At 46.7% G+C, this 18,600-nt stretch overlaps 1 protein-coding gene across 1 annotated transcript in view; it reads right to left on the bottom strand.

Annotated features, from left to right (window-relative positions):
* tfcp2l1 (transcription factor CP2-like 1) overlaps positions 1-18,600 on the bottom strand; it is an 81,899-nt gene that overhangs the window by 37,320 nt on the left and 25,979 nt on the right. Inside the window, exons 5-8 of the mRNA XM_034187295.1 lie at positions 15,775-15,881; positions 15,547-15,699; positions 15,315-15,425; positions 12,097-12,194 (exon numbers count right to left, since the gene is read on the bottom strand). Coding sequence (XP_034043186.1) covers positions 12,097-12,194; positions 15,315-15,425; positions 15,547-15,699; positions 15,775-15,881 — 469 coding nt within the window. The remainder of the gene's footprint in view (positions 1-12,096; positions 12,195-15,314; positions 15,426-15,546; positions 15,700-15,774; positions 15,882-18,600) is intronic.

Below are 18,600 nucleotides of genomic sequence, written 5' to 3'. Positions count from 1 at the left end.
CTGAAACCGGCAGCCTGTGGTTAAAATCCTGTCACCCAAAATAAAAATTAATTTCCATGTGATAATCCAACCATTGCAGTGTCCAGAGTTGTGTTGTGCTCCTGAAGTGAGCAAAACAGAAAAAAGAAATTAAAGTTCACTGGAAAGACTCCGTCTAAATGTCAGTGTCTTTTTTTTTTCAAATCTCATAAATTTGTACCATTTCCTATTACAATCATCTTATTAAAAACTTAAAGAATAAGTAATTTTTCCATCACACATATCTAGTCATTGTCTATTGCTAGTTTGGTCTGAAGGAAGCCACTCTCTTGTTATGGCCTTCGTGCCAGCCGTGAGAAGAATTTTAACCAGATAGTTATCCTCCTTCAGTTCAACTTTACCCTTCCCCAGATACAGGGTGGAGCACTTCTTGGTAATCATATACCCAAACACATCATTTATCACAGAGTTCACTTTATCCCAGAAGGGCTCTATTTTGGGGCAACAACAGAAGATAAGTGTACGGTTTGCATTTATATGACCACATTACCTCCACCATGTTTGCTGTTTTAATAATTGTTTGTTTTTTAAATTTGGGGTAATAAAAAATGTGTTATATCTTTCTAGTTAAATTCTCTCCATGTAAGTGAATTTGGGGATGTCACAAAATGTCACTAAACATTTGAAAATCTTCTATAAAATATTTATAAGCAATAGTAGCAGTCATTTGTAAAAGATAGTAGTAATAAGGCTTATTGCATGAAGCAGTAGTACCATGTTTCAAAACTAAATGTGACTTATAGACCAATGGAACTTAGACACTCACACACACATTTCTTGCCCCATTTTTGGGTAGATACAACTTATAGTCCAGAAAATATGGTACATAATGTAGGTATGTATATATGTGTTGATAAAGACACCCTCTCTACTTTTAAGATTAGGCTTAAAACTTTCCTTTTTGCTAAAGCTTATAGTTAGGGCTGGATCAGGTGACCCTGAACTATCCCTTAGTTATGATGCTATAGACTTAGACTGCTGGGGGGTTCCCATGATGCACTGAGTGTTTCTTTCTCTTTTTGCTCTGTATGCACCACTCTGCATTTAATCATTAGTGATTGATCTCTGCTCCCCTCCACAGCATGTCTTTTTCCTGGTTCTCTCCCTCAGCCCCAACCAGTCCCAGCAAAAGACTGCCCCTCCCTGAGCCTGGTTCTGTTGGAGATTTCTTCCTGTTAAAAGGGAGTTTTTCCTTCCCACTGTCGCCAAGTGCTTGCTCACAGGGGGTCGTTTTGACCGTTGGGGTTTTTACGTAATTATTGTATGGCCTTGCCTTACAATATAAAGCGCCTTGGGGCAACTGTTTGTTGTGATTTGGCGCTACATAAATAAAATTGATTGATTGATTGACTTGATTGATAAATATATGGATTATGTTGTGTGGGCCGCTGAAGAGGAGGTACTGCTGGCCCACTACCAAAGGGCGCCCTACCTGAAGTGCGGGCTTCAGGCACGAGAGGGCGCTGCCGCCTCACAGGAACAGCCGGGGTGACAGCTGTCACTCATCAACTATGACAGCTGTCACCAATCACCTGGTCATCACCCACACACAAAAGCCGGACGACATCTCCACCTTGTTGCCGAGATATCATCTACCTTCACGGTAAAACTCTCAGCCGTTTTTGGTGCAAAACAGTTATTCTGAATACTTTGCAGGCGTACCTGATACCTATCAACAGCTGGAGGCTGGGGTTGTGGATCGTAACGGAGACGACGTTCTTCTCTCCTCACACCAACCCGGATAAGTAGTCAGGCGCTGCACGTTGTTGTTTCAGTGTTTGAGGTGGAGGTGTCTTTCCCACCTGACTATTACAAGAAGAACTTGCTGACTGTTTACTGGGTGTGTTTTTTATATTTTGATTGTGATCCAAATTCTATGTTTGTCTGTATTCTCGTTGTGCACATTTCACAACAGTAAAGTGTGGTATTTTTGGCTCATCTATTGTCTGTTCATTTACGCCCCCTGTTGTGGGTCCGTGTCATTACACTTTCCCAACAGGATATCTCGGCCATCGTCATGGATCCAGAGGGGCGTCAACCATCTGTTGGACAGCCAATGGAAGAGCAGGGTGCACAGCCGTCTGCAGGAGGCGTGATTGGTGAGTTGCAGCATTCCTGACCGCCTTTACTGCTCGGTTGGATCTAATGACCGAGAAGAACGTCATCCTCAATCGCAGGATGGAGGCTCTCACCGCGCAGGTGAAAGCGCGCGCTCAGGGCGCTGCTGCAGTTCCTCCTCCTGCTGACCCGGTGCCGAATATAGACATTCCACTGGTCATTCAATGACCCCCCCCCCCCCACCACCACCACCACCACCATCCCCTGAAGCATACATAAGTCCCCCAGAGCCGTACGGGGGTTGTGTGGAGACGTGCGCGGACTTTTTAATGCAATGTTCGCTCGTCTTTTCACAGCGTCCCGTGATGTACGCGTCAGACGCCAGTAGGGTGGCTTATGTAATTAATGTGCTTCGAGGAGAGGCACGCGCCTGGGCTACGGCACTCTGGGAGCAGAATTCACGGCTCCTTACCTCTTATACTGGGTTTGTGAGGGAGTTCAAAACAGTATTTGATCACCCAAACAGAGGCGAGATGCTTCAACAGCGCTGCTGTCAATGAGACAGGGGTGTCGGAGTGCAGCTGAGTATGCGGTCGACTTCCACATCGTGGCTGCGAGGTCCGGCTGGAATACCGCTGCACTCCGCGCCGCCTTCGTAAACGGACTGTCATCAGTCCTGAAGGAGCATTTGGTGGCTAAGGATGAGCCGCGGGATTTAGATGGACTTATTGATCTGGTCATACGATTAGACAATCGGCTAGAGGAACGCCGTCGGGAGCGAGACGAAGGGCGTGGTCGGGTACGCGCCGTCCCTCTCCCTTCCGGGTCCGAAAGGGTACCGCCCTCCCCACGCTCCACTGCCTCAGTGCTCCGTGTGGCGACAGCTCCCCCTGCTGACGATGCTATGGACACGAGCATGGCTAAAGTCAGAGCCACTAACAGACAAAGGAGGCTGGCCCATGGAGAGTGCTTTAGCTGTGGCTCAAGCGAGCATCAGCAGAGAGACTGCCCCAAACGGTTAAACACCAACGCCGCTCTTAGAAACTGGGCTAAGGGTGGGTCAAGAAATTCACGTGGGACAAACCCGTCTTTCTGCACGACTCCCAGTTACAATCCTGAGTGGGGATTTAACCCTTCAGGCCCCTGCACTGGTGGACACGGGGTCAGAAGGGAATCTGCTGGACAGCAGATGGGCAAGGGAGGTAGGGCTCCCTCTGGTGGCGCTTCCTTCGCCACTGAAGGTGCGGGCACTAGGTGGCACCCTTCTCCCTTTAATCACACACAAGACACTACCTGTGACTCTGGTGGTGTCTGGGAATCATCGGGAGGAGATTGAGTTTTTTGTGACTCCTTCTACCTCCTGCGTGATTTCGGGCTTCCCATGGATGATCAAACACAATCCCTGGATTGATTGGCCATCTGGGGTTGTGGCTCAGTGGAGCGAAACATGTCACCGGGAATGTCTAGGATCCTCGGTTCCGCCCGGTTCGACCGCTAACGAGGAGCTTAAAGTCCCCCCAATCTGGTGGCGGTGCCAGCCGAGTACCACGATCTTGCTGACGTCTTCAGCAAAGATCTGGCACTCATTCTTCCCCCGCACCATAAGTATGATTGCGCCATTGATTTGATCCCGGGCATTGAGTACCCGTCCAGCAGGCTGTACAATCTCTCACGCCCAGAGCGCGAATCAATGGAGACCTACATCCGGGACTCATTAGCTACCGGGCTGATCCGAAATTCCACCTCCCCGATGGGTGCTGGCTTCTTTTTTGTGGGCAAGAAAGACGGCGGACTCCGTCCATGCATTGATTACAGAGGGGTGAACGAGATTACGGTTCGCAATCGATACCCATTGCCCCTGTTAGATTCAGTGTTCACGCCCCTGCATGGAGCCAAAATCTTCTCAAAGTTGGATCTTAGGAATGCGTACCACCTGATTCAGATCCGGAAGGGAGACAAGTGGAAGACGGCATTTAACACCCCATTAGGTCACTTTGAGTACCTGGTCATGCCGTTTGGCCTCACCAACGCCTCCGCGACGTTTCAGGCTTTGGTAAATGACGTCTTGCGGGACTTCCTGCACCGATTCGTCTTCGTATACCTAGACAATATTCTCATCTTTTCCCCGGATCCTGAGACCCATGTCCAGCATGTACGTCAGGTCCTGCAGCGGTTGTTGGAGAACCGGCTGTTTGTAAAGGGTGAGAAGTGCGAGTTCCACCGCACTTCTTTGTCTTTCCTGAGGTTCATAATCTCCTCCAACTCCGTCGCCCCTGATCCGGCCAAGGTTGCGGCGGTGAGAGACTGGCCCCAACCGACAAGCCGCAGGAAGCTGCAACAGTTCCTCGGCTATGCGAATTTCTACAGGAGGTTCATTAAGGGCTACACTCAGCTAGTTAGCCCCCTGACAGCTCTGACCTCCTCCAAAGTACCATTTACCTGGTCGGATCGGTGCGAGGCCGCGTTTAGGGAGTTGAAACGCCGGTTTTTGACTGCACCAGTTCTGGTGCAGCCCGATCCTAGCCGCCAGTTTGTGGTTGAAGTGGATGCCTCAGACTCAGGGATAGGAGCCGTGCTGTCCCAGAGCGGGGAGTCCGATCAGATACTCCATCCTTGTGCCTATTTTTCACGCAGGTTGACCCCAGCTGAGCGGAACTATGACGTGGGCAATCGGGAACTCCTCGCGGTGAAAAAGGCTCTTGAGGAGTGGAGACATCTGTTAGAGGGAGCCGCGGTGCCATTTACGGTTTTCACAGACCACCGGAACCTGGATTATATCAGGACCACCAAGCGGCTGAACCCCAGGCAAGCCCGTTGGTCATTGTTCTTCGGGCGTTTTGACTTCCGGATCACCTACCGCCCCGGGACCAAGAACCAAAGATCGGATGCCCTGTCCCGGGTTCACGAAGTCGAAGTCAAAACTGAGCTGTCGGATCCGCCGGAATCCATCCTACCCGAGTCCACTATCGTGGCCACCCTCACCTGGGACGTGGAGAAGACCATCCGGGAGGCCCTGGCACGGAACTCGGACCCAGGGAACGGACCGAAGAACCTCTATGTCCCACCAGAGGCCAGAGCTGCCGTCCTGGACTTCTGTCACGGTTCCAAACTTTCCTGCCATCCAGGGGTGCGAAGGACCGTGGCAGTGGTCCGGCAGCGCTTTTGGTGGGCATCCATGGAAGCCCATGTCCGGGACTATGTCCAGGCCTGCACCACCTGCGCCAGGGGAAAAGCTGACAACCAACAGGCACAGGGACTCCTCCAGCCATTACCTGTGCCCCATCGCCCCTGGTCCCACATCGGCCTGGACTTCGTCATGGGCCTCCCGCCGTCCCGGGACATGACTACCATCCTCACGATAGTGGACCAATTCTCCAAGGCGGCCCACTCCGTAGCCCTCCCGAAGCTCCCTACGGCCCAGGAGACAGCAGACCTCCTGGTCCACCATGTCGTGTGTCTGCATGGGATACCCGTGGACATCGTCTCGGATCGAGGTCCCCAGTTCTCCTCTCAAGTCTGGAGGAGTTTCTGCCGAGAACTGGGGGCCACCGTGAGCCTCTCGTCCGGGTATCACCCGCAGACCAACGGACAGGCAGAACGGGCCAACCAGGAACTGGAGCAAGCCCTGCGCTGTGTGACGTCCGCGCACCCGACGGCCTGGTGTGAACATCTGGCCTGGATCGAGTACGCGCATAACAGCCAGGTGTCCTCTGCCACCGGACTCTCCCCATTTGAGGTGTGTCTGGGGTACCAGCCCCCATTGTTTCCTGTGGTGGAGGGAGAGGTCGGTGTGCCCTCGGTCCAGGCCCACCTGCGGAGGTGCCGTCGGGTGTGGCGCACCGCCCGTTCTGCCTTGTTGAAAGCCCGGATGAGGGCCAAAGCCCATGCAGATTGCCGGCGTTCCCCGGCCCCTGCATACCAGCCCGGGCAGGAGGTATGGCTTTCCACGAAGGACGTTCCTCTCCAAGTGGACTCCCCAAAACTCAAAGACAGATACATTGGACCATTTCAGATCCTCAAGGTCATCAGTCCTACTGCAGTGAAGCTCCAGCTCCCAGCTTCACTTCGGATCCACTCGGTTTTTCATGTCTCCAGGGTGAATCCATATCACACCTCACCCCTCTGTGCTCCCGGACTGGCGCCGCCTCCTGCCCGGATCATCGACGGGGAGCCGGCTTGGACTGTGCGTCGGCTCCTGGACGTCCGCCGGAAGGGCTGGGGTTTCCAGTACTTGGTGGACTGGGAAGGTTATGGACCCGAAGAACGCTCCTGGGAGAAGAGGAGCTTCATCCTGGATCCGGCCCTCCTGGCCGATTTCTACCATCGCCATCCCAACAAGCCGGGTCGGGCGCCAGGAGGCGCCCGTTGAGGGGGGGTCCTGTTGTGTGGGCCGCTGAAGAGGAGGTACTGCTGGCCCACTACCAAAGGGCGCCCTACCTGAAGTGCGGGCTTCAGGCACGAGAGGGCGCTGCCGCCTCACAGGAACAGCCGGGGTGACAGTTGTCACCAATCACCTGGTCATCACCCACACACACAAAAGCCGGACGACATCTCCACCTCATCGCCGAGATATCATCTACCTTCACGGTAAAACTCTCAGCCGTTTTTGGTGCAAAACAGTTATTCTGAATACTTTGCAGGCGTACCTGATACCTATCAACAGCTGGAGGCTGGGGTTGTGGATCGTAACAGAGACGACGTTCTTCTCTCCTCACACCAACCCGGATAAGTAGTCAGGCGCTGCACGTTTGTTGTTTCAGTGTTTGAGGTGGAGGTGTCTTTCCCACCCGACTATTACAAGAAGAACTTGCTGACTGTTTACTGGGTGTGTTTTTCACACACTCATTACTTCTGTCTTCTGCTTCCTGCCAGCAGTACCAGATCCGACAGTCGGAGACGGTGACCACCTGGGGACTCAGGACTTGGCGGCTCCAGTATCCTTCGGGTTCGGTGGCAGTGGAAATCGTGTGGGATCCGGTTCTACTCGGGACGGACTTCTCCTATCCTCGAGCCTACCCACACGTCACCTTGCATATTTTGATTGTGATCCAAATTCTATGTTTGTCTGTATTCTCGTTGTGCACATTTCGCAACAGTAAAGTGTTGTATTTTTGGCTCATCTATTGTCCGTTCATTTACGCCCCCTGTTTTGGGTCCGTGTCATTACACTTTCCCAACAGATTATTGTTAATACAAATCTTGACTTTCACAGCCAGTTCTTTGTAGCCAAGTTGGAGGATGGATACACGAACATTTGCAACTCTGAATATGTTTTGGACATCATCTCCATTATTCAGAAAGAAATACAAACAGTATAATACTGTATGGTAAATCTGTCTGACAGCTCTGAAGGACAGGCTGTGATAGGAAAAACTGTGCGTGTTGCCACATTCACCTGTTGCAGCCCCAGTTACATAAATTCCTGTTGGAGTGGACCCCAGAAGGAACATACCATCTTCTTAAACTCTGGTTATTGGCGACTCTGTTTTGAGAAATGTGAAGTTAGCGACACCAGCAACCATTGTCAATTGTCTTCCGGGGGCCAGAGCAGGCGACATCGAAGGACATTTGAAATTGCTGGCTAAGGCTAAGCGTAAATTTGGTAAGATTGTAATTCACGTCGGCAGTAATGACACTCGGTTACGCCAATCGGAGGTCACTAAAATTAACATTAAATCGGTGTGTAACTTTGCAAAAACAATGTCGGACTCTGTTGTTTTCTCTGGGCCCCTCCCCAATCAGACCGGGAGTGACATGTTTAGCCGCATGTTCTCCTTGAATTGCTGGCTGTCTGAGTGGTGTCCAAAAAATGAGGTGGGCTTCATTGATAATTGGCAAAGCTTCTGGGGAAAACCTGGTCTTGTTAGGAGAGACGGCATCCATCCCACTTTAGATGGAGCAGCTCTCATTTCTAGAAATCTGGCCAATTTTCTTGGATCCTCCAAACTGTGACTGTCCAGCGTTGGGACCAGGAGGCAGAGCTGTGGTCTTACCTCTCTGCAGCTTCTCTCCCCCTGCCATCCCCTCATTACCCCATCCCCGTAGAGACGGTGCCTGCTCCCAGACTACCAATAACCAGCAAAAATCTATTTAAGCATAAAAATTCAAAAAGAAAAAATAATATAGCACCTTCAATTGCACCACAGACTAAAACAGTTAAATGTGGTCTATTAAACATTAGGACTCTCTCTTCTAAGTCCCTGTTGGTAAATGATATAATAATTGATCAACATATTGATTTATTCTGCCTAACAGAAACCTGGTTACAGCAGGATGAATATGTTAGTTTAAATGAGTCAACACCCCCGAGTCACACTAACTGTCAGAATGCTCGTAGCACAGGCCGTGGCGGAGGATTAGCAGCAATCTTCCATTTCAGTTTATTAATTAATCAAAAACCTAGACAGAGCTTTAATTCATTTGAAAGCTTGTCTCTTAGTCTTGTCCATCCAAACTGGAAGTCCCAAAAAACAGTTTTATTTGTTATTATCTATCGTCCACCTGGTCGTTACTGTGAGTTTCTCTGTGAATTTTCAGACCTTTTGTCTGACTTAGTGCTTAGCTCAGATAAGATAATTATAGTGGGCGATTTTAATATCCACACAGATGCTGAGAATGACAGCCTCAACACTGCATTTAATCTATTATTAGACTCTATCGGCTTTGCTCAAAAAGTAAATGAGTCCACCCACCACTTTAATCATATCTTAGATCTTGTTCTGACTTATGGTATGGAAATAGAAGACTTAACAGTATTCCCTGAAAACTCCCTTCTGTCTGATCATTTTTTTAATAACATTTACATTTACCCTGATGGACTACCCTGCAGTGGGGAATAAGTTTCATTACACTAGAAGTCTTTCAGAAAGTGCTGTAACTAGGTTTAAGGATATGATTCCTTCTTTATGTTCTCTAATGCCATATACCAACACAGTGCAGAGTAGCTACCTAAACTCTGTAAGGGAGTTAGAGTATCTCGTCAGTAGTTTTACATCCTCTTTGAAGACAACTTTGGATGCTGTAGCTCCTCTGAAAAAGAGAGCTTTAAATCAGAAGTGTCTGACTCCGTGGTATAACTCACAAACTCGTAGCTTAAAGCAGATAACCCGTAAGTTGGAGAGGAAATGGCGTCTCACTAATTTAGAAGATCTTCACTTAGCCTGGAAAAAGAGTTTGTTGCTCTATAAAAAAGCCCTCCGTAAAGCTAGGACATCTTTCTACTCATCACTAATTGAAGAAAATAAGAATAACCTCAGGTTTCTTTTCAGCACTGTAGCTAGGCTGACAAAGAGTCAGAGCTCTATTGAGCTGAGTATTCCATTAACTTTAACTAGTAATGACTTCATGACTTTCTTTGCTAACAAAATTTTGACTATTAGAGAAAAAATTACTCATAACCATCCCAAAGATGTATCGTTATCTTTGGCTGCTTTCAGTGATGCCGGTATTTGGTTAGACTCTTTCTCTCCGGTTGTTCTGTCTGAGTTATTTTCATTGGTTGCTTCGTCCAAACCATCGGCATGTTTATTGGACCCCATTCCTGCCAGGCTGCTCAAGGAAGTCCTACCATTATTTAATGCTTCAATCTTAAATATGATCAATCTATCTTTGTTAGTTGGTATGTACCACAGGCCTTTAAGGTGGCAGTAATTAAACCATTACTTAAAAAGCCATCACTTGACCCAGCTATCTTAGCTAATTATAGGCCAATTTCCAACCTTCCTTTTCTCTCAAAGATTCTTGAGAGGGTAGTTGTAAAACAGTTAACTGATCACCTGCAGAGGAATGGTCTATTTGAAGAGTTTCAGTCAGGTTTTAGAATTCATCATAGTACAGAAACAGCATTAGTGAAGGTTACAAATGATCTTCTTATGGCTTCGGACAGTGGACTTATCTCTGTGCTTGTTCTGTTGGACCTCAGTGCTGCTTTTGATACTGTTGACCATAAAATTTTATTACAGAGACTTAGAGCATGTCATAGGTATTAAAGGCACTGCGCTGCGGTGGTTTGAATCATATTTGTCTAATAGATTACAGTTTGTTCATGTAAATGGGGAATCTTCTTCACAGACTAAAGTTAATTATGGAGTTCCACAAGGTTCTGTGCTAGGACCAATTTTATTCACTTTATACATGCTTCCCTTAGGCAGTATTATTAGACGGTATTGCTTAAATTTTCATTGTTACGCAAGATGATACCCAGCTTTATCTATCCATGAAGCCAGAGGATACACCACAATTAGCTAAACTGCAGGATTGTCTTACAGGACATAAAGACATGGATGACCTCTAATTTCCTGCTTTTAAACTCAGATAAAACTGAAGTTATTGTACTTGGCCCCACAAATCTTAGAAGCATGGTGTCTAACCAGATCGTTACTCTGGATGGCATTTCCCTGATCTCTAGTAATACTGTGAGAAATCTTGGAGTCATTTTGATCAGGATATGTCATTCAAAGCGCATATCAAACAAATATGTAGGACTGCCTTTTTGCATTTACGCAATATCTCTAAAATCAGAAAGGTCTTGTCTCAGAGTGATGCTGAAAAACTAATTCATGCATTTATTTCCTCTAGGCTGGACTATTGTAATTCATTATTATCAGGTTGTCCTAAAAGTTCCCTAAAAAGCCTTCAGTTGGTTCAGAATGCTGCAGCTAGAGTATTGACGGGGACTAGCAGGGAGAGAGCATATCTTACCCGTGTTGCCTCTCTTCATTGGCTTCCTGTTAATTCTAGAATAGAATTTAAAATTCTTCTTCTTACTTATAAGGTTTTGAATAATCAGGTCCCATTTATCTTAGGGACCTCGTAGTACCATATTACCCCATTAGAGCGCTTCGTTCTCAGACTGCGGGCTTACTTGTAGTTCCTAGGGTTTGTAAGAGTAGAATGGGAGGCAGAGCCTTCAGCTTTCAGGCTCCTCTCCTGTGGAACCAGCTCCCAATTCAGATCAGGGAGGACAGATACCCTCTCTACTTTTAAGATTAGCTTAAAACTTTCCTTTTCGCTAAGGCTTATAGTTAGGGCTGGATCGGGTGACCCTGGACCATCCCTTGGTTATGCTGCTTTAGACGTAGATTGTGGGGGGGTTCCCATGATGCACTGTTTCTTTCTCTTTTTGCTCCGTATGCATCACTCTGCATTTAATCATAGTGATCGATCTCTGCCCCCCTTCACGGCATGTCTTTTTCCTGGTTTTTTCCCTCAGCCCCAACCAGTCTCAGCAGAAGACTGCCCCCTCCCTGAGCCTGGTTCTGCTGGAGGTTTCTTCCTGTTAAAAGGGAGTTTTTCCTTCCCACTGTTGCCAAGTGCTTGCTCATAGGGGGTCGTTTTGACCGTTGGGGTTTTTCATAATTATTGTATGGCCTTGCCTTACAATATGGAGCGCCTTGGGGCAACTGTTTGTTGTGATTTGGCGCTATATAAGAAAAAAGTTGATTGATTGATTGATTAATATCAGTGCTGTAAACCACATATGGCTTTACTTCTCAGGAACTGAACAACTACTGAAAACCAACAGTTGAAGTAACACTTTTTTCATCTTATGAGTACATGCTATATGCCCAACACATATTAATGTGTTTTTAACCTTTTCATAGTTATTTATTTTATTAACTTAGACTTTGACAGAAACATTTTATAAAGAACTTTGGTTTTACAAATATTACAACATAAATGTCATGTTTTTGTTTGTTTATTATTCTTGCTTTCAATGCATCTAAAACCATTCAAAATTGGTTAAAACAGGGCTTGTCAATAACATTTTAGAGGTATAAAACCGTATAGCTTCAGGGGGCTTTGCCTATTGGCCCCCGCTGGGGGCCCCTGCACCCCCGGCCACGATCACGTAATTTATCCGGCACTAAAATGGTTCTAGCTTGAACCCTGGTTTGGACGGCTGACCAAAGTACTGTGCAGTCCACTTTTAATCTACAACTTTGCAGTGATACAGTACTGCTGCACACAACAAGTATGGTCCAAGAAATTCTGACTCACCCATCTGTGAAACTACATGAGGTTGGGGAGCTGTGGTAAGCCGGAGATAGTGTGCTGCTGCTACTGTTGAGATTAAGGGTGTCAGGCCACAGTGAACACTAGACAGACGTACACAAATAGACAAAGGGGAAAAATGACAATGTTACTGAATATCACCAGTAATATATATATTTTTCACCATTGCTGTTCCCCACAAGACGGTGAGATGCTACGAAAGTCAAGCTGAAATAGCTTCATGCATTAACCCCAAAACATTGCTTCAATTCATTTTAAAATTTTACACAACACCCCATATATGTTATATTCATGATGGAAACCAGGGATTCTTTATAACTGACCAATGGAATCGTTTTGGATATTTGGGCTGCCGTCACTGGAAATATGCCTTATCCTGGTTTAAAACAAGACTGCTCTGAGAGCACAATTCATGATTTATGATTTCATAATACAAGCACCCAAGCATGAAACTGATGGAGTCTAGATTTGTTAATCGAGGTCCATAACGCTGGTAAAATGAGCCCAACTTGAATGATATGATAATATGTGTATTAACAAACTATAAAAAGGACTTGCACTAAGTTTCAAGAAATTCCTTCTACAAATGTGAGAGGAGATCATTTCAGAACGCTTATACCTTTTTGGAGACGGACGAACAGGCAGACAGACGGAAATCACCCCGACATAATCTCCCTTCAGCCAGCGGTGAGGTAAAAATATATGAAGGGACAACATTCTCTGGGAAGTGGAAATTTTGGCCTTAGTAGGTATGGCAGCTGTCGGCCAGTAGATGGAGGTAGAGCACTACCCACTCTGGCAAACAATGCTTTAAGGTTTTATGACCTCTGCTATCTTATAGCATTGGTCATGTGATCACCCCATCAGTTCATAGAAAGTCATTTCTGTCTTACAAATTTTAAAAACTGCAGAGAGACGGTCCATGTGGTTAAGTTCAGTCAATGTTGCTGCTGATCTTAACCCATCCATCATCCATCCATCCATTTTCTATAGATGCTTTACTCCAATTAAGGGTCACGGGGGTGGGGGGTGGGGGTTGGAGCCTATCCCAGCACATCTGTCACAAAGCTACATATAGACAAACAAACACATTCATACCTGCATACACACCTACGGATGATTTAAAGTTTCCAGTACATCTAACCTGCAAGTCTTTGGATGTGGGAGGAAGCTGGAGCACTCGGAGGGAACCCACGCAAACACGGGGAGAACATGCAATCTCCACACAAAAGGCCACAGGTGGGAATCAATCCCATGACCTTCTTGCTGTGATGCAACAGTGCTAACCACTAAGCCACCGTGCTGTCCGCTGACCTTAATCTGACTCAGGAATTTTAGTTCTTTATGGAAGTGTGGAATTATGATCATTTATACGGCAACAACTGCAGACATTCAATACTCAAGTGTTCAGCCTCCTAATATACTAAACTGCGCATGTGTGCGTGCGTGCGTGCGTGCATCTGCAAATGGCAGCATCAGTGGTGTGAAGTGAAGTGATGTGATTTAGGGGGGGAAATTTTTTTTGAGGTTTTTCTTGCAAATTTGTAATTATACCCTCATTTATGACAAATTACTGACTTTGTAATTTCATAAAGTGAGTTTTCCCTATAAAATTGAGTCGTTTTTCCTCACAGACTTAATGATTTTATTTGGGAAAATCCGATTTTTTTTTTCCCACTCAGAATTACACTAATCACATCCTGAAATCTTGCGATATTTTGGGAGATTCCATTACGAGTTTACTATAATAACTAGTGTATAATATGCAGGGGGTATGTAAAATCATGGGCAATGAATTAATGGGAAAGTATAATGTCTCTCGTTTATCATAATGTTGTCTTTTTCCTTTGTATTGAAGAACCATTTAGTTCTTGTGCATAATGCACACCTTTTAAGGGGGGGGGGGGGGGGGTTGCATATATACATCAATAATTATGATTGTCTCAATGAATATTGAAAATTTATGTGGAGCAACCAAACAAGCATGTTGCAGGTTGCGACTATATACCCGCCTGAAATCAATGTGGACAGACTTCAAAATCCAAAAGCTCATCTGTATGTTAAAAATCATCAAAATATTAAAACATGACTTTGTAAATAGACCAGGACTTCATTGGTCAAGAAGAAAAGAACACACCGCTCATCAGCGTTCAACTTATGTGGACGTACTGCTGCAGCACCAACACAGATGAATGCTGGGTTTGCCTTTGTAAAAGGGGTGTAAAGATACATCATCGATCCCCATAGTCGTATTGTGAAAGCTGTATCGAATCAAATTGTTTTTAAAATTAGTTTCACGGAACCAAGAAAAGTCAGCTATCGCGCAGAAGAAATAACGACTTCTTGCCGAAGAATCATAAATGATTTATAAAATATACAAAAAGGAAACATAAGATCAAAGATTACAATTTATACTTCTAGATCATTTGTTTCATTAAAGATAAAGCATTCATCATAGATTACTTTTAAAATAATGAGTGTGAACATTGATGTATTTAATTTGTAATTTCTAATCTGTAGTGTGTACCTCCGCAGGGATTCGCGCTATGCTTCCCAAAATGTCTAATGATATTTTAGTGGCAACAAGAAGTATTTTATTGTGACGTTTAGCTTGCCCAAACGCTTACATTATTAGCAGTTTAGCTCGTGACAGTTTTAACAATCTAACTAAATACTGGACCAATTAAAATAGTTTTTGTCTCAACAGAAAAGATGACCTCAACAACATCTAAAAATACATGTAGATTCTAGGTTGTAGAAGTCTGGAGTTATCCTTTTAAGATACACCTATGACCGGTGTGGCTCATCTACATTTTGATGTTCAAGCCCAAAAAGGTTACGAGCACAGGGACAAACAGACAGAAGGACTGAATTGGCAGGTTACAACTTATAGTCAGGTGTCACCTTTGCTCATATTTGTTTTCCCTCCAGTTGAACAATAAACTTAGATTACGGTCAAACAGACACTGCTGAGTCATTGACATCTAATGACAATAAAGTCAAAGTACTGCAACTGTTAATAGAAAGCAACAAAAGTAGAAAAGCCACATATTAACACAGCCGTGTACTCTTAGCTCAAAGAGTACACGGCTGATTACATAAGCATGCAGATACAGCAAGAATTTACAGCTACACGATCGATAAAGACTGACAGCTTTCCAAGTGAAAGGAAAACAAAGCTCCTCGTCAGCAGCAGGTCTCACCTCGGTGAGCACGGTGGTCTCATGGGACAACTGATACTTCTCTCTGTCCTGAAGGAGCTTTTTAACAATCTTGTCCTTGTCTGTTTTCAGTTTACGATCAGCTCCTTTGGGCTGCCGGGAAAAATGTATAAACAAATGTTTTAATATTAAAAACGGCACGTTTGGATAAACACGTGTCACAGTGCCTTCCAATGTGCCGACTGTGTGCACGTGAGAAAGGACGGCTTTATACCTTGAAGACTTTGACCTGGCAGCTGGATGAGTGCACATGCTCCATGTATTCCCCGTGCTCATTCGGGCTGAACGTGTCCACTTGGATGCGAAAGGAGACGCCTTTCTCCCCACCGTGCTTCCTGGGGGTGAACTCTGTGCTGATGCAGTTGACCTGACAGGAGAAGAGAAGCCTATCATGTGTGCACTGACACCTTTGAAGGCTTCAGAAAGAGATGTCTTTGTGTACCTGGATGAAAACTGAAGTGTTCTTTTCAGGATCCCAAAGGAACTCAATGGTGTTGAGGTGCAGAGGTTGAGAACAAGGCTCCACCACCCCCACTGACAGTGGCACATCTGCAAACACCCAAAAAACAATCTCCAATTTCAGACATTTAATTACTGCTCCATCCACGGTATTTGAGGAAACCGGTGAATAATTTTGCTGCGTTCTGCCGGTGGAATGTACATGTGCATTCTACGGCAGAATGCAGCAAAATTATTCACCGGTTTCCTCAAATACCGTGGATGTGCATTCTACAGCAGAACGCAGCAAAATTATTCACTGGTTTCCTCAAATACCGTGGATGGGCAGCAATTAAATGTATTAAAGAGGAGATTGTTTTACGCTCAGTTATTTGGCAGAGTTGGTGCGTAATGAAACACAAAGTGCAAACCTGCAAGTGGCTCACTGAAGTTTATTTTCCGGCTAGAGCCATTAACACAAAATTAGCACAAACTCTTCATTTACATATTGTTGTCTACATCACAATAACACCTGCTATTAGCTATGCATAACTCTTAGACATTCACCTGCAAAGCTGTCCTGACCCAATGCCCAAAAGTTTGGATTGCCCATGCAGTTTATGATTTAACTAATTTTCCGTTCTTGAGATCACAGTAAGTCAAGTCCTACACGAGTATATTCATGAAATTCAGCCATTTTTACATCTAGTCCAGTCATATTTTTTTCTCCACAAATCATCACACACAGACAAACAAGGACCTCCGTGCACGAAAACATCTTAAATCTAGACTTGAGCTTCCTGTATGCCTTCTGGCAAACTGTAGATGACAAATGTCCTTAACACACAGAAGTAAAATAAAAAATAATTTAATAAAGTGTCACTGTTGTGTGGCCCGCTGAAGAGGAGGTACTGCTGGCCCACTACCACCAGAGGGCGCCCTGCTTGGAGTGCGGGCTCCAAGCACGAGAGGGCGCCAGACCCAGAGGAAGTGACAGCTGTCACTCATTACTCCAGCTGTCACTCATCTACACCACCATATAAGCCGGACTGCAACTCCACCTCCCCGCCGAGAAATCGACTACCAGTACTAAGGTAATTTCTCTGCTGAATTTAAACTGTGACTTACGTCTGATCTGTTTGCAGCCGTTGTCCTGTGGTGCCCTTTCAACTGGGTTGGCGGTCAGTGAGAGAAGCGAAGTCTTCGCCTCTCACTCCATCCAGATAAGTGGTTACAGGAGCTGCTAGTGTGTTCCTAGGTTGGAGGTGGAGGTGCTTCCTCCCACCTGTGTTTGGACTGTTAATTACTGAGTGTGCGGACTCACACTCACACATCATCTTTCTGTTTTCTGCCAGCAGTACCAGGGTCGACAGCCGAAGACAGAGGCCACCTGGGGACTCGGGACTTGGCGGCTCCGGTGTTCTTCAGGCCGTTGGTGGTGGAGGCCGTGTGGGACGCGGCTTCTCTCTCGTCGGGCGTCTTCTATCTTCGAGCCTGCCCACACGTCACCTGGTGTTTATTGACTGTGAAAATTAAGACACGTTTCGTTGTGTAATATCACATTAAATTATTACCTTTTGGCTTACTCATTGTCCGTTCATTTGCGCCCCCTGTTGTGGGTCCGTGTTACGACACCTTCCCAACAGGATTTCTCGGCCAATCGTCATGGACTCCGAGGGGCGTCAACTCCAGCTTGAACGGCCAATGGAAGAGCCAGGAGCGCAGGCGTCAGCGGGAGGCGGGTTGAGTGAGCTGCAGCAGATCTTAACCGCCTTCAAGGCCCGGTTAGAATTAGTGACCGAGCAGAGTGTCCTCCTTAATCGGAGGGTGGAGGCTCTCACCGCCAGGGTGGAAGCGCGCGATCAGGGCGCCGCTGCAGCCACTCCTCTGGCTGGTCCTGGGCCCGTATCAGACGTTCCACTGGTCGTTCAACGAACCCCCCCCACCGTCCCCTGAAGCATACATAAGCCCTCCGGAACCGTACGGGGGCTGTGTCGAGACGTGCGCGGACTTCCTCATGCAGTGTTCGCTCGTCTTTTCACAGCGCCCCGTCATGTACGCATCAGACGCTAGCCGGGTGGCTTATGTTATTAATTTGCTTCGAGGACAGGCACGCGCATGGGCTACGGCGCTTTGGGAGCAGAATTCACGGCTCCTAACGTCTTATACTGGGTTCATACGGGAATTCAAACAAGTGTTTGATCATCCCAACAGAGGCGAGACCGCTTCGAACGTGCTGCTGTCGATGAGACAGGGGCGCCGTAGCGCAGCCGAGTATGCAGTCGACTTCCGCATCGCGGCAGCGAGGTCTGGCTGGAATAACGTTGCGCTCCGCGCCGCCTTTGTAAATGGACTGTCCCCGGTCCTTAAGGAGCACCTACTGGCCAAGGATGAACCGCGGGAATTCGACGGGTTGATCGATTTGGTTATACGTTTAGACAACCGTTTGAATGAGCATCGTCGGGAGCAGGCCGGGGGGCGTGACCGGGCACGAGCCGTCCCTCCCCCTTCTGGTTCCGACAAGGTGACGTCGTCCCCACGCTTCACTGCCAGAGAGCTCCGTGTGGCTACGGCTCCCCCTGCTGAGGAGGCTAGGGACACGAGCAGGGCCAAATTAAGATCAAAAATCAGACAAAGGAGGCTGGCCCGCGGGGAGTGTTTTGTCTGCGGCTCTTGCGAGCACATGCAGAAGGACTGCCCTAAAACGGTCAATCTACAACGCCCGTCCTTAGAAACTGGGCTAAGGGTGGGTCATAACACGCACGCGGGAAAACCCCGCAAATCAGCACGAATCCCAGTAACAATCCTTTGTGGGGATTTAACCCTTCAT

The sequence above is a fragment of the Thalassophryne amazonica genome, chromosome 14, assembly GCF_902500255.1.
Source record: "Thalassophryne amazonica chromosome 14, fThaAma1.1, whole genome shotgun sequence".
NCBI classification, from domain to species: domain Eukaryota; kingdom Metazoa; phylum Chordata; class Actinopteri; order Batrachoidiformes; family Batrachoididae; genus Thalassophryne; species Thalassophryne amazonica.
The sequence above is the reverse complement of the archived record's forward strand: the minus strand, read 5'-3'. Positions and strand labels throughout refer to the sequence as shown.